Here is a 14,219-nt window from a genome sequence, read left to right on the forward strand (position 1 = left end):
ATTCTCCATGGCCCGGCAGCACGCGATGTGCTGCGCAAGTCTGCCGGCCTCCGTTGGAGCAAACGGGCAATTTACCCCCTGCATTGCTTTCAGGGGGTTCTTCCCGCCGCGCTCCGGACCGTTGCTCCCTCACTGGGAGTCCTGGGGGTTAACCCTCGCGAGTCAACCGCCCGGTCAGGCTGCTCGGACGTTTCCTCCCGGACCTGCGGAGAGGAGCGTCCAACATGGCTGGGAAAACGAAACCGAAATCCATTCTCCTCTCCATTTCATCATCACAACAATCTTGTGAGGGAGGTTCACAGTGTCCACTGTGGAATGAGGACTCAAAACCCAAGTCCCTCAGACCCTAAGCCAGCCCTTTAACTACTACCCTGCTATAGCTCTCAATAAAATCTGTGGTCTCTGGAGACAAAGCACTCAACAGGTAGACTAAATCAGCTATCTTTAAAGTCTTTATAGAATATTCTAGAAAATGCAGTTTACTGTGGAAGCTCAGTTTGAGCACTTGTCTATAGGTGTGTTTTATTTTTTCTTCAAAGCAAATCAAGTTGCTTCTAAGTCTACCTGCTTTCCCAAACAGGGAGTGCTAAGTAGCAAACAGCTTGGATGCAAAGATAACCGGCAAGAAAATATGCCATCTTTGTTTGTTTGTGTTTTACTTCAACATTTCTATTCTGTTTTTTGATCAAATGGCTCCCAAACCAGAAAATAGTAAATGAAAAATAATTTTAAAGTAATACCTAAAAACCCGACATACCATCAAAATGATCCAGAAAATAAAACTTTTACAAAGCTGGGAAAATCAGGGGAAAAAAATCTTTGGAGGGAACTGATAATTGAATGCTGCCAAAAAAAGGGATGGTTTTAACCATTCATCTAAAAAACAGGGAGGATAAAACCAAGGCCCCTTCCCTAAGTGTCTTGGCGCTCCTGCAGAGAAAGTCCCACTCCATATACTTACCCATTGCACCTTTGACGCTGGGCAAACATGCAGCAGGGCCTTTGCAGAAAATCCTAATGTAGGAAAAAGTGCAATATTTCCCTATCTATCTGGCTGTCCGTACCAGGAATATAGGAGGAGGAGGACTGCCTGAACGTTTCTTTCCGTCACTTTCAGCTATATGTCCAGGGGCACGTGTCTGCAAAGAAAGCTGTAGGCAAGATTCCAGGTGGCTGGACCTGATAAGGTTCAATCCATTTCTGTATTTCTGAGCTTTCCTACTGAAGAGGTCACAAGACTTAAGCCCAAATGCTGTTGGTAGTCACAGATTCACAATTCTGTCCTAAGTGTAAGTTGTGGCAAACTGGCAATAGCATCTTACTACTCCCCTCCCTCTTTTTCTCAAGCAGAGCTGATGAGCATCCAGAGACCGATGGAGTTGAAGCAGGTGACACAGAGGTGAGTTTTCTCTTCTTTTTGTCTTATCTCTGAATGCGACACTTTGTAAGGTAATATAAACAAACAAAAAAGATTCTGCTCCAAACTTAGAAGTGGAAGCAAGAGAGTACCACAAATCTGGCAAAGCAAAAAGTGAGGGTGTGTGTGGGGGGGGGCGAGTATAGTGCTGGATAGACGGTGAGAAGCTTTTAGGGGTGTGCACTAGTTAATCTTATTTATTTGACAACAACACTGCCTGCCCTCTTCTTAATGCCTACTGAAGCCTTTTTCAGGGGAAACTCTGTCCCCAAACTGAAAATTAATTGGTGCTTTTTTGAAAAAAGGCCCACACCTCACCTGTGTTAAAACCTAGGAACAAGAAATCTTCTTCAGAGCAGCTCCCCAGAACTCCACCAATAAAATGGCAACAGCAGCATTTGTATGATTTGTAAGATTTTATGTGTTACTATAATGTAATGTATGTTTTTAATGTAATTTATATGTAATGGATTTTAGTGTGTCTAATTGTTGTTTGCCGCTCTGACCCTGCATGCAAGGAGAGTGAGGCACAAATGCAAATAAATAAATAGATAAATAAATAAAGCAACACAACCACCACCAATCAACCCTTTAACTACTGAACTACAAACTAATGCCCCCTCAAGAACAAGTTAACAATAAAAATGCTCCTCCCACAGAGAGCAGCAACACAACAATCAACCAACTCTAAATATTTTACTGCAAACTAATGCCCTCCAATATCAACAAGTTAACAACACTAAAAAAAAAATACCCCCATCAGTAACAACAAACAGGAGCTTTTGAGAACCACAGGTCTCTTCATCAGATGCAACTGACGAAGAGAGCTGTGGTTCTTGAAAGCTTATGCCTCAATAAAGTTGGTTAGTCTTAAAGGTGCTACTGGACTCTTTACTATTTTGCAACTACAAACTAACACAGCTAACTCCTCTGGATCTATAACAAACAGAAGAACAACAACTCAAGCACAAAATCCTGCCCCTCCCCCAAATGCAACAAGTCTTAAACAGAACAAGCGGTACAACAACATAACTTCTTTAAATATTAAACTCAAGAGAACAAGAACACAATCTAAAGGCAAGGAGGGAAAAACACAGGAACACCCTGCCCCCCCCCAATAACCTGTAAGGATTAAAAAGCAGAAAAATAAAATCAAAATTCTCTGCCAACCAAAGCATTACCTATTAAAGAAAAAACAAGAGAAAACTTTAATTTAAAACCAATGCACCCCCAAACAAAAGACTAAAGGAAAGGAAGTTTTAAAAGGAACTCGAAGGAAAGGCTAATCCCCCCCCCCCCAAAAAAAACCCCAGGAAAACACAGACAGTAACATTTTAATTTTTAAATATAAAAAAAGATTATTCTCAAACCAGGTCTTCAGGACATGCCCTCTCCTCAAGTTTCCTCTCCAGGCAGGCAGCAGTTCAGGTGGTCCAGACTCCAGGCAGGCAGGCAGCAGCAGAGTAACTCAAAGGTAGAGACTCACGAGCAACCAGAGGACACGAGCACTCAACAACACTCTCTCCAGAAATCTCACTCTAAAATGGGGTCTTCTCTGAGCCAGGCCGTCTTTTAGCCAAGCCTTCGTTTATGTTCTTGCAAGAATTTAAAAAATACTCTCGGTGACTGGCCAATCTACTAAAGTGCCAACATGACCTCCCATCGGTCACTCGCTCTCGCATTCCTCTCCCACCTTCCTCACTTGCCCCCCCCCTCTGCTGCCTGCCCGGGGGGGGGGGCGGCATGGAAAAACTAGCCAGCCAGCTTTAAAATGGTTGGTGCAGCAATTTCTGCATAAACCCAAATTATTTTGGTATATTTGGGAAGCCGTGGTTTGGTATTCTTGAGTATGCTGAATATACCCAAATAAGATACTATTCGGTTAAATATTCAGCATACTCAAATATTTCTGGATATATTTGAGACTGGACTCTAGAATATACTTGAATTATTTGGGTTTATACTGGGATCATCACCATGCCAGTCATTTTAAAGCTGTCTGACTTGTTTTTCCAAGGGCAGGCAGAAGAGGGGAGGGGGAATGAGAGGCTCAATGGCCAATGGGATGTGGTGTTGGAGGAGGAGCTTCAGTTACTTGTTTGGCGACCACAGGGAGTCTTTGGGAGAGCCTGTCTAGTAGGAACCCATGTGGCCATATTGGGGTGTTCGGTTTCGTATTTCTGAGCCAAATATACCCAAGTATAACAACAGTAAGGTATCAAAATCAAAAAGAGTCCAGTAGCACCTTTAAGACTAACCAATTTTATTGTAGCATAAGCTTTCGAGAATCAAGTTCTTTTATATGCAGCTCAGAAATACCAACTTGCCTATCCCAGTAGCCATAAGTAGGGGTGGGGGTTCCTAGTTAAAAGACCTAAAGTTGTGCAGTGGTTAGAGGGTTGGATGGTGGGAGGGGTGAGTCCTCAGCAAAAAAAAAAGCAGACTATATGTCAATTAAATACATTCCTTAAAGAAAGTGTTGTATAAAAGTTGAGGAGGCATAGGGTTATTGGTGGATGGAAGGGACCTTGCAAGATCCCAGGATACGCTAAGGAAAGTTACAGTGTAGCTCCCTTAGCTGGTCTGGGTCTGTTCAGTGCCCAGATGTGAGTTCAGGAGTTGCTCCTCCATCAGTCACAGAATTTTGTCACCTGTTTCTTTTTTTCTAGCAAGCAGAAGACCCTGAGCCAAACAAATCAGAGGCGGAAGACGACGAAGATGAGATCGATGACCTGCGGAGTGGGCTGACCCGCTGGAGAGGGATGATCTCCCGCAAGGCCAGCCAGACAAGCGTCTACCTACAGGAGTGGGACATCCCCTTTGAGCAGATTGAACTGGGTGACCCCATTGGCCAAGGGCGGTGGGGCAAAGTGTATCGGGGGAGATGGCACGGGGAGGTCGCCATCCGCTTGCTGGAAATCGACGGTAACAATCAGGACCACCTGAAACTCTTCAAGAAGGAGGTGATGAATTACAGGCAGACCAGACACGAGAACGTGGTGCTTTTCATGGGGGCTTGTATGAACCCCCCACACCTAGCAATCATTACTAGGTAAGGACCTTAATGACGTATATAGAGAATTTCAATCTATCCCGAATCCATCTCTCTCCTGTATCAGTCTAGATCTCAAAGGGCTTTCTTAACATGTTCAGCCATTTTAAGTTCCCTTTTAGTAGCTCTTAGAATAGTGGAAACCAAAGCCTCCGTTTTCAGGGGTAATACACCAGAGTTGTGTGTGCATTGCTAAGAAAAATGAAAAAATTTACATCACGGTTGTCTTGCCTCACCCACCCTGTACAAAGAAAAGATGAATTTTGCAAACTGTATGAAATGATGCTCATTGTATACATGAGGGCCAGGGGCTGCAAAGAAAATCCTATTTGTCCCTGCCTCCCACTGCTCAGACTTCCTCAGACATTTCCTGTACTCTTTGATGCCTGCTTTTATATCATTAAGCGTGCAGAATTTGCTAGGGGGGTACCCAGGGTCTTGCCCCCAGGTATCCCTGTACATTTTTAAAAAATGTTAAATCAGCGATACTTGCAATTTTGTTTGTTTTTAAAGCCCTTCACAACCAGAGTTCCTGGGAAGACTCACTGTAGGTTGAGAGAGGCTTTGGACTCTGGTCTCCGTAGTCCTCCTCTGACCCAGGGGCCTTCAGCCTTGTTGAGCCTGTGGGCACTTTGGGGATTTTGCAGACACTGAAAGAGCACCACCACAGAATGGTTGCCACGAGGTCTGGGGCCAATCACAAAATGCTGGGAGGTGCCAAGCCAAGCTTCTGCCTACAACGGAAACAGCTGCCTCCAAAGGGGCGCTCCCTGCAGCTGTAAAGGCCATGCCTCCTGGGCCTTTGTGTGGTGCCTCCTGCTCCAAGGAGATGGAGAAAAGCTGGGACTCTTTGCTTCAGGGGGAAAGGAAGGGGGCACCAGGGGGCACCGTGGGGAGACACCTGCGCTGCACGAATGAACGGAATGTTTTTTCCTGCCTCCTGAAACTCAAAGAGATGGGAAATGAGCCAAGAACAACCGGTAGCATTACTTTAAAAGAAAGCAGCAAAACCCATCCAGATTTTCTAGCCAGAAAGACATATGTGAAATATAGTTACCCAGTATACAAAGTTGTCCAGAAAATTATGTCCTCTCTTCTTCTGGTGTGCTGTTGGGATGAATTTCAGACTCTGTATTTCTGTCCTTCTAATAGCCTTCCAGTCTCAAGGCAGAGGTGTCTGAAGAAAATATGAAGAACCAGTTTTATTTTTCCTGCCTTAATGATTGCTTGGTCTTCCAATCTATTTTAGCTTCTGCAAAGGAAGGACACTTCATTCATTTGTAAGGGACCCAAAAATATCTTTGGATATTAACAAGACGAGGCAGATAGCCCAAGAGATCATCAAGGTGAGAAGCAGTGTGTGTAAGACTGACATGGTGTGAGCTCAGGCCCAGCCTCCTTTGGGCCAGGTAAATGGGATGTTTTTCCACTGTGGAATTTCTTCCCCGGGAGGCAACCCCCCCCCCCCCAGTGTCCCCTTCCCATGTCCTCTTTCAAAAGGCTGGTAGAGACTTTTTAAAGACTTAGGCTGGCTTTTCAAGACTTTGATGAAGCTCTAGGATAATGTTTAATGGGACGGTCTGCTGTTCCACCAGCATGGAAAACTGTGACACCTTGTTGCCAAAGCAGCAGTAATAATGGGCTGATTCATACATTGTGGGAATATACAGGTTGAGTCTGGAGTCCCCACCCTGCATCCCATGTAACAGTCAGATAGGAGTTGCACGTTCTCTTTCGTTCCTGCCGCACCATGCCTGGTTCAGACTGGGACTATGGTGTGCGTGGAGGAGGAGTTGCAGCCTTGCCCCCTCCTGTACTGTTTTCCTGACCGGAAGTGTTTGGAGGGGGGCATTCATTTAGACTATTGGAGAAATCTACAATTGCACATGTAGGTTTCCCCAATGGGCTGGATAGTGCAGGTAGGGGAAATGGTACCGGGGGTAGGGGAGGCTGAAGCCCCTTCTCCACTCATGTCACAAATCCGCAATCCAAATCATGTTTTTTGTAGGCAGTCTGTGTGTGGGTGTGTGCGTGTGCGTGTGTAAAACCTGGGGCAAATCCCCAGTCCTGGTGTGCAAGATTTGTTGTTCCAGTTGTGCAAAGTCTTCTGCTTCTCCTTGGCTCACAGGCTTGTTTGCAGCTGTTGCAACGCAGACAGTTGTGGGATTCTTGGCATCTTTTTGCCTCCTGCTGCGGGGAAATCTCTTCGTTCTCTCTGATGGGGTGGTGGGGGAACGGCAGTTCCTGGTAGGAGAGTGTTCTTGTCCGAGAAGTGTGGGGAAGGGAAAACCAAACTTCCTTATCAGCCACCTCAAATGTTGCTGCAGCCATAAACTCAGGAAGTGGCCTTAGGCCAGGCAGCCAATTCAAGCCTCCCTCCCCAGTCTGCAGTGCGCAAGAGTGTTAGAAACCTGCCGTCTAAGTGTCTCCACTTAGGCTCCCAACTAGCATGGTCAAGAAAGGCCTTCACTCATTAGTCAGAGTGTGCACTCACACATGATCAGGTACTAAGCTGCCCCATTCTGAATCAGACCCCTGGCCCATCGAGGTCAGTACTGTCTACTCCGACTGGCAGCGGCTCTTCAGGGTCTCAGGTGGAGGCCTTTCACGTCACTTCCTACCTGGTCCATTCAAATGGAGGTGCCAGGGATTGAACCTGAGACCTTCTGTGTGCAAAGCTGATGCTCTACCACTGAGCCTCAGCCCCTCCCCTGCACTACTCAGGAGGATGGAGCAATGGGGTGACCCTGTATATCTTCATACATCCATGCCAACCAAAGAGGCATGTTAGGAGTTGCTGTTTCTGGCATTCCATATCTCTTCTCTCCCCCCCCCCCACCTGGTTTTTGTGGGATTTGGGGTTAAATTCGCCCAGTGTCAATTGCTCTGAGATGGCATTGGCCCATGACTGCCCCCCCCTGGATTTGACTGCAGTACAGCTGCAGAGCAGGCGACTCTGCACTCCCCACAATGTTTGTGCCTTATGGCATATTGCACAAAGAAGGGAGGAGCAGTCAGTGGAAGCCAAACCAGATTCCACTGGAATAAAGCCAATCCATCCCCCATCCCTGATCTTTTAAAACTGATGTTGCTGTGTTTCTCTCTCTCTCTCCCTCCCCACATAGACACCAAAGCAACAAGAACAAGCTGGTGTGGGCCAGAGGATGTGGCATAAAGTTTGGGGCTGGTCAGGACTGGGACCAGGGAACTGCAGGGCTGCCTCCTGTGGGTGCCCCTAGTGCCCCAGGCAATTGCCCAGTGGGCAGACTGCCTCCGGGGCTGGCTCAGAAGGGCACGTGGAGGACTTCCTATTGCTGACTTCAGGCAGGCGGCCATTTTGGTCTGCAGTAGAACAGCAGGATTTGAGTCCAGTGGCACCTTAGAGACCAACAAGATTTTTAGGGCATGAGCTTTTGAAAGTCAAAGCTCTTTTCTTCCTGTATCCGAAGAAGGGGGCTTTCGGTCTCAAAAGCTTATGCTCTGAATATCTTGTTGCTCTCTAAGGTGCTACTAGACTCAGATCTGGCGGTTCCTGTTGCTGAGGGCAGATTTGATGGCACCAGCGGAAGTTCCGTGTCTTTCCCTAACACCTTTCATAATTCTCTTCAATGGAGCCAGTTTGTGCATGCAGCTATCAGTCACTGATACATACGCATGGGGCCTGGATTCCCTTTGCAGTGGATTTTTATGTCTTCAGACAAATACTTTTTGGGCATCCTTCCTTCCCAATAAAATGGGAAGAGCAGCTGAGAGTCATGGGGGCAGGTGTAAGCATAGTGTGTGATCTACAAAAGGAGGGTGTTGAATGGCAGCGGTGGAGAGAGGCAGATTTGGCCATGAAACCTGTTGTTTACATTCTTTCTATTTCAGGGCATGGGGTACCTTCATGCAAAAGGAATTGTACACAAAGACCTGAAGTCCAAGAATGTTTTCTATGACAATGGCAAAGTGGTGATCACAGACTTCGGCCTGTTTGGGATTTCTGGCGTGGTTCAGGAGGGAAGGTAATTGGGCTTTGTCTTCCCCTTCATAGCATTTCCAAGTTTTAGTATAGTTACCTACAGCAGAGTCGTAGGTTTATGCACTGGCAAAAAAAATTTCTATTTATACGGAGCCATTAATATGCACAACACTTCAGAGACAAGAAAACAAGACCTTGTCCCAAGAACTTCCCAGCTGAATGTCTCGGTCCCTTGGGGACAGCTAGAAAATTAAGAGCCTCTCTGCAGCACGGCCTTGTTTTGTGCCAGCTGTGTGGGAAATACTGCCCTGGGTATGTTCTAGTCAGAGTTGGAATACGTCGTGTAAGCGCTGCTGTTTCTTCCTTTCCAAGAGGGCAAGCGCTGAGCTCTCTCTGAGCTCTCCAGGTGAAGTCAGTGGAAGGTGAACACTAGTCTGGATGTTGACTGCAACCAAAACGGTGTTTAATTTTTAACTAAAGGAAGTATACTCTCACGTCACTGGGCATGTTAGAAAATATGAGACTGGCTTTCAGTGAGTCACACCAATAGTCTGTTTAGCTCTGTATTTACTCTGGCAGGGAGCAGCTCTCAAGAGTCTTGTGCAAAGAGAAGTTCTTCCCCAGACCCGAGGGCAGAAATAGAGACAAAAATCTCCCTCTGTCCATAAAACACAAGTTGTGCAGCCTCGATTTGGGGAGCGGCTGTTTGACAATTCAGCCTCCACCCAGTTTTGTGAATGGAAACGGGTCTCTCTGCTCTATTAGCATTTTAAAGAAAAGAAATCATGTTTTAAAAGGAAAAAGACGCGTCCTTTAAAATGAGGCTAGCAGAGCAGAGAGTCCCGTTTAGATGGGCAAAAGAATTAAGCCCCCTTCTCGTGGTCCTGGTGCAGATGGAGGCTGCCTGAGCCTGTAGAGGGAAGTCGGTTCTGTTTTGGTCCTCAGATCAAACTAGAGATGCCAAGGACTGATCCAGGGACCCTCGGTGTGCCAGGTGTGTGCTTTGCCCCCCGAACCAGGGGAGTATTTCCTACCCTTGGACCCTAATCTGAGAAGGCTCTTGGAGGTCTTCCATGAAAGAGACTGACCAGGTTGCTTAGCTTTGGAAAAACTGCACCATCTGCTTTACTAGGTCCCTCTAAATGAGAGATTCGTCAGTATAAACTCAAAGGTATTTGGGGTGCAGGTGGAGACGTATTTTTGGGAAATGTCGTGGCAGTGATGGCAGTGACTAAATGTGATGCAGCACTGAGGTCTTCTTCATGAGTGATGCATTCCAGCACAAGTTCTGTTTCTTCCAGCTGGAAATGTACAGCAGTGAAGGATGTACTGATTTGGTTTGTTGCTCCCGAGTTTTAGGTTGTGGAGCACAGGAGAATAGATACTGTAATGTTCCTTTTCTTGGCATCAGGCGTGAGAATGAACTGAAGCTCCCCCACGATTGGTTGTGTTATTTGGCCCCAGAGATTGTGCGCGAGATGGCTCCAGGGAAGGATGAAGATAAGCTGCCTTTCTCCAAGGCTGCCGACATCTATGCTTTTGGGTAAGGATGGGGAAAGCTGTTCCGTTTCTATGATGGGTAGTTAGAGAAACACAAAGTAGGAGGACCAACTTGCAAGTGGCAGAGTCGCTTGCTTTCCAGGTCCAGTTCAGGGTGCTGCTTTTAACCTTTAGGTGGGTAGCTGTGTTGGTCTGTAGTAGAAGAGCAATATTCAGTCTGGTAGCACCTTAAATACCAGGGTATGAGATTTCAAGAGTCAAGGTTCCCTTCCCCAGATATCTGATGAAGGGAGCTCTCACTCTCGAAAGCTCATTCCCTGGAAATCTAGTTGGTCTTTGAGGTGCAACCAGATCAAATCTTGCTTTTTTAACCTTCAAAACTCTCGATGGCGGAAGACCAGGATATTTCAGGAATAATTTTCTCTTGCATCTCTACCTGCCTCTACACTTAAGTCATTACCAGATGTCTCTCCCCAGTCTTTGCCGTCAGAGGTATGGTGGCCGAGGGGCCTAACCCAGACCGCCTCTGGCAGGCCGTTTCACCAGGGGGAGGCCACAACAGAGGATATGTGGGTGAAGAGGCCGTCGGTGGTCTTTCTCGTGAGCAGCGCTAGGCAAGTCTGAAATATTCCAAAGGTACAATGTTATAATAAGAAATGTTTTTATTTAGAAGAAAAATCAGAATTTTCATGGCATATACAAGTAAAAAAGCAAAAATATGGAAAGCATCTACAAACCCTGTTTGGATTCCTGTCCCGCGGTTTGATAACTGCTGCTCTTAAGGCAGCAGATCTGCTTTGTTCCCACCGTTATTTGGCGCGTCTTCACTTCAGTTTTTCACCCTGTGGATGTTTTGCTTTGAGATTTGTTCCTTCTGTACTGATCTGGGTTTATTTATGTCATAGTGAATTGGTTTATGTTGATTTTAGGTTTTTTTATTCTTAATACTTTGTAGACCATTTGGGCTAAAAAAATATATTTTAAAAATTAAAAAAATCTGAATACCTGAAGACTTGGACTTCCTGTTTTAAAATGGGCTGCAAAGCAACAGCTCCCCCACTGTGGCTCTGCTGTTCTTCCCTCAGGAGCTGAAAAACATCAGAAAATATTTTCCCTGAGCATGTTTTATTTTGCAGGCCAGCGCAAGGGGGGGGGGAGGAGAGCTAGGGGGCAAGGTGGCAAAATACACAGACAAGTATGATGGAGTTAAAAGAGGCCCCAACTTCATTGATTTATGGCTCAAGGTGTCGTGGGGCTCAGTGAAGGTGAGGACTCCTCGGGAGAAGAGGAGCCTCGTGTAACCAGCCAAGCCCGCTCCGATACAGCAGAAGCCGGCGATCAGGAGGAACAGCGGCTGGCAGATCAGAGCCCACGGCCAGCAGCTGAGCCAGAAGCCCCAACACCCTTCAGCCCCAACACCACCGGTGAAGCCCAGCCACCAGTTGCCCAAAGCCCTCAGCCAGCAGCTGAGCCAGCAGCAGCACCGCCCTCCAGTTCCAACACCACTGGTGGAGCACAGCCAAGGACGCCCAGACCTCCAGCCTCACCCAGAGAGCGCCGCAGACAAAAGCAACGGATGGAGCTGCAGGAGAGGCGGCAAAGTACGCGCCTCCTGGCCAGACTCCAGCTGCTTGTGGAGAGCGACGAGGAAGTAAGCACAGGATAGCTCCCAAGCAGCTGGCTGCCTGCCTATAGAGCCCAGCCTGCCTATAGAACCCAGCCCCAGAAGTCCAAGAGGCGTGGAAGCAACACGTTGGAATCCTGTTCCTGCTGCAGCCACTCCACTGAACCTGGCCATGCGCTTGCCTTACTATTGTGACCTTTGGACCGTGCCTTGACTCTGCCTTTGCCTGGCCCTTGGGACTTGCTGTTAACTGATCTTTGGACTGCCTGACCTTGTTATCTGGACTCTGGAATGGACTCTGACCTCGCTCCTGGACCAGCCCGCGACACAAGGAGCATTGGCGCTGAATGGGGCACAGATCCGAGCATCAGCTGACCCGCCTGCCAGCCGAAGAACCACCGTGCCCCCTCAGACCCAGGCTGAGGTGGGGGGAACCATGAGATGACAGTGGGATGGTACGTGGATCATCCCGTGTGGAGCATCCCCTGACACCTGGGAGTGAGGCAGACCTGACAGCCGCCGAGCTGGGCATGCACCTGCCATGCCACGCTCCCCAGACCCCTTAAGGGGATTCCCATAATAGGGAAATTGAGCTTATGGGCCCTGTTTCCCCCCAAACAGATCGGTGCCCAATGTTCCAATCACCACAAGAGCCACAAAATGGCTCCTGCCCAGCTCCTAGAGCTACAAACCAACAAGGCAAATCAACTCCAGATGATCCGCAACCTGCAATCCAGACCCCTGCTGGACAGGAGTGCTCCACAGGCCAGGACCAGGCCTCCATTCTGCAGATGTCTGGGTACATAAACTGTTCTATGGCCTGATATGCTGCAGCCTGAAGCCTTAGACAGGATCCAGCCCCTTCAAGGCTGACGGCCTTGGACAAGCTTCCTTCCTCCCGGTGATGGTGCGTGGGCACCATTCAGCACCTGCTGCTGTGCACCGTGAACGAATTTGCATCAACCTGTGGCAACTAGAAAGAAAGAAAACACAAATGCAATTTCTAGCCCATCTGAAGTTGTAGGAGGGAACCCTGCTGCCAGAAAACACCCCGCTCCTGTGGAGGGGGCCAGACCTATGCGGAAAAAATGGGCAGCTGAAAGATCCTGCCCCTCCTCCAGTGGACCCCTGCTCCATGCCCAGAGGAAGGCGAAAAACCTCCGGACCCATAGGCCAATTGGGCCTGGAGGAAAATTCCTTCCCCACCCCAAACTGGCGATCAGCATTTCCCTAGGCATGTGAGAAGAGACCACAAGACCCAGACCGAGTGCATCTCTCCCTGGTCCGCCGACAGACAGCCTGCGTTGGCCGGCCACCCAGAATGGACGTGAAACCAACAAGGCTGGCAATTGGGCAGGATCCGGTCACTGGCCTCCTGCCCCATCCTGGCTGGACCTTGGCCATGCTAGCCCACAGCAGGCCCGGAGTGCCACCTTCACTGCCCCAAGGCCCACTGCCCAGGGCGAGCTGCAAGCCCTGCTCAAGGGACACCCGGTACCAGGGGACCCCTATAGATGTTGGAGGAATAAGGTCAGGCTGCTGCTGTGGACATCGGCCGAGAAAGGCCAGAAACTAGAAACCACGGCTGAGAGGGCTCGCGAGGTGGAAGAAGCGACCGAACCAGGGTCTCCCTTAAAGCTGTGGGGGGGGGGGGGCAGATGCTGCACTTCACTGGAAACGGGTCCAGGTTTTGACTCTGTCCCGGGGGTTCCTGAAGAACGATTCCTTTTGGGTCCACAGTGCAAACTCCAGATCCTGCAACATATGGCACTAAAAAACAACTAGTTAGGTGACCACTAAGATGAACCTGTGCCTAGGTTGCGTGACCCACTCAGGCATGAAGATTGACATTTAAGGGCCCACATTTCATCAGATCCACCCCAGACAACTTAGGGTAACTTAGGGTTGGGATAAGAGAAAGCTGGGAACTGTGAGAATTGTGTGCATTGTGTTGAAACTAACAGATTTTATAGCCCCACAGTAACAAGTAAGTCTTGGAAGGGATTTTTGCTTGTTTGGTTTGAAACCTACTGCATTGGAAAGCTTTGTCCTTAGGCAAAAGTGTGCTTAAACTGCCTGCCTGAGTCACACAGAGACTGCACACTTCTCGATCCTGCACCCCATCCTCCTGAAGTACCTTGAGGAGGGGAAGGAATATGGGGGTATAACCTCCCTACACTTTGTGTGAACTCCTGCTTTCCAAGACCCATGTACAAAGGCCACTGTCTTTACGATAAGCTTGCTGGCTGGAACTGTGCTATAATTTTCACGTGCAGAAGCACCAGACTGCAAGAAGGGGCTATAACTTTAAGCATGGCGAGAATTTCAGACACCTCTAGAATGCCTAATGCCACTGAATATTTTTCATGAAAATGCTGCCACGCTGGCTGTACTAGCACGTGAAACCAGTGGCAGCCCACTAATACCTCCCAGAATACAAGCCTTGTGCCATTCCTTACAGGAGCTTAGCATTTTGTTCCGGTCCACTTTCGGAGAACTCTTCATTATGCACTAATAGCAACCTGCGATCACTCAGGATTCCAGTAATGCCCCCTGAAGTTAATTGAAATAGTTAACAAACCTTTCCTACACAGCAGTGAAGTGTTTGCACATATTCAGTGTATTACCTTGTGAGTTAGAGAAATGACTGACTGTGACACTGTAG

At 48.0% G+C, this 14,219-nt stretch overlaps 1 protein-coding gene across 1 annotated transcript in view; it reads left to right on the forward strand.

Moving 5' to 3' along the window:
• KSR1 (kinase suppressor of ras 1) overlaps positions 1 to 14,219 on the forward strand; it is a 158,270-nt gene that overhangs the window by 129,162 nt on the left and 14,889 nt on the right. The window contains exons 13-17 of the mRNA XM_055001393.1: positions 1,348 to 1,399; positions 4,087 to 4,469; positions 5,719 to 5,815; positions 8,340 to 8,473; positions 9,842 to 9,973. Coding sequence (XP_054857368.1) covers positions 1,348 to 1,399; positions 4,087 to 4,469; positions 5,719 to 5,815; positions 8,340 to 8,473; positions 9,842 to 9,973 — 798 coding nt within the window. The remainder of the gene's footprint in view (positions 1 to 1,347; positions 1,400 to 4,086; positions 4,470 to 5,718; positions 5,816 to 8,339; positions 8,474 to 9,841; positions 9,974 to 14,219) is intronic.

This window comes from Eublepharis macularius, chromosome 17, assembly GCF_028583425.1.
Source record: "Eublepharis macularius isolate TG4126 chromosome 17, MPM_Emac_v1.0, whole genome shotgun sequence".
NCBI lineage: Eukaryota > Metazoa > Chordata > Lepidosauria > Squamata > Eublepharidae > Eublepharis > Eublepharis macularius.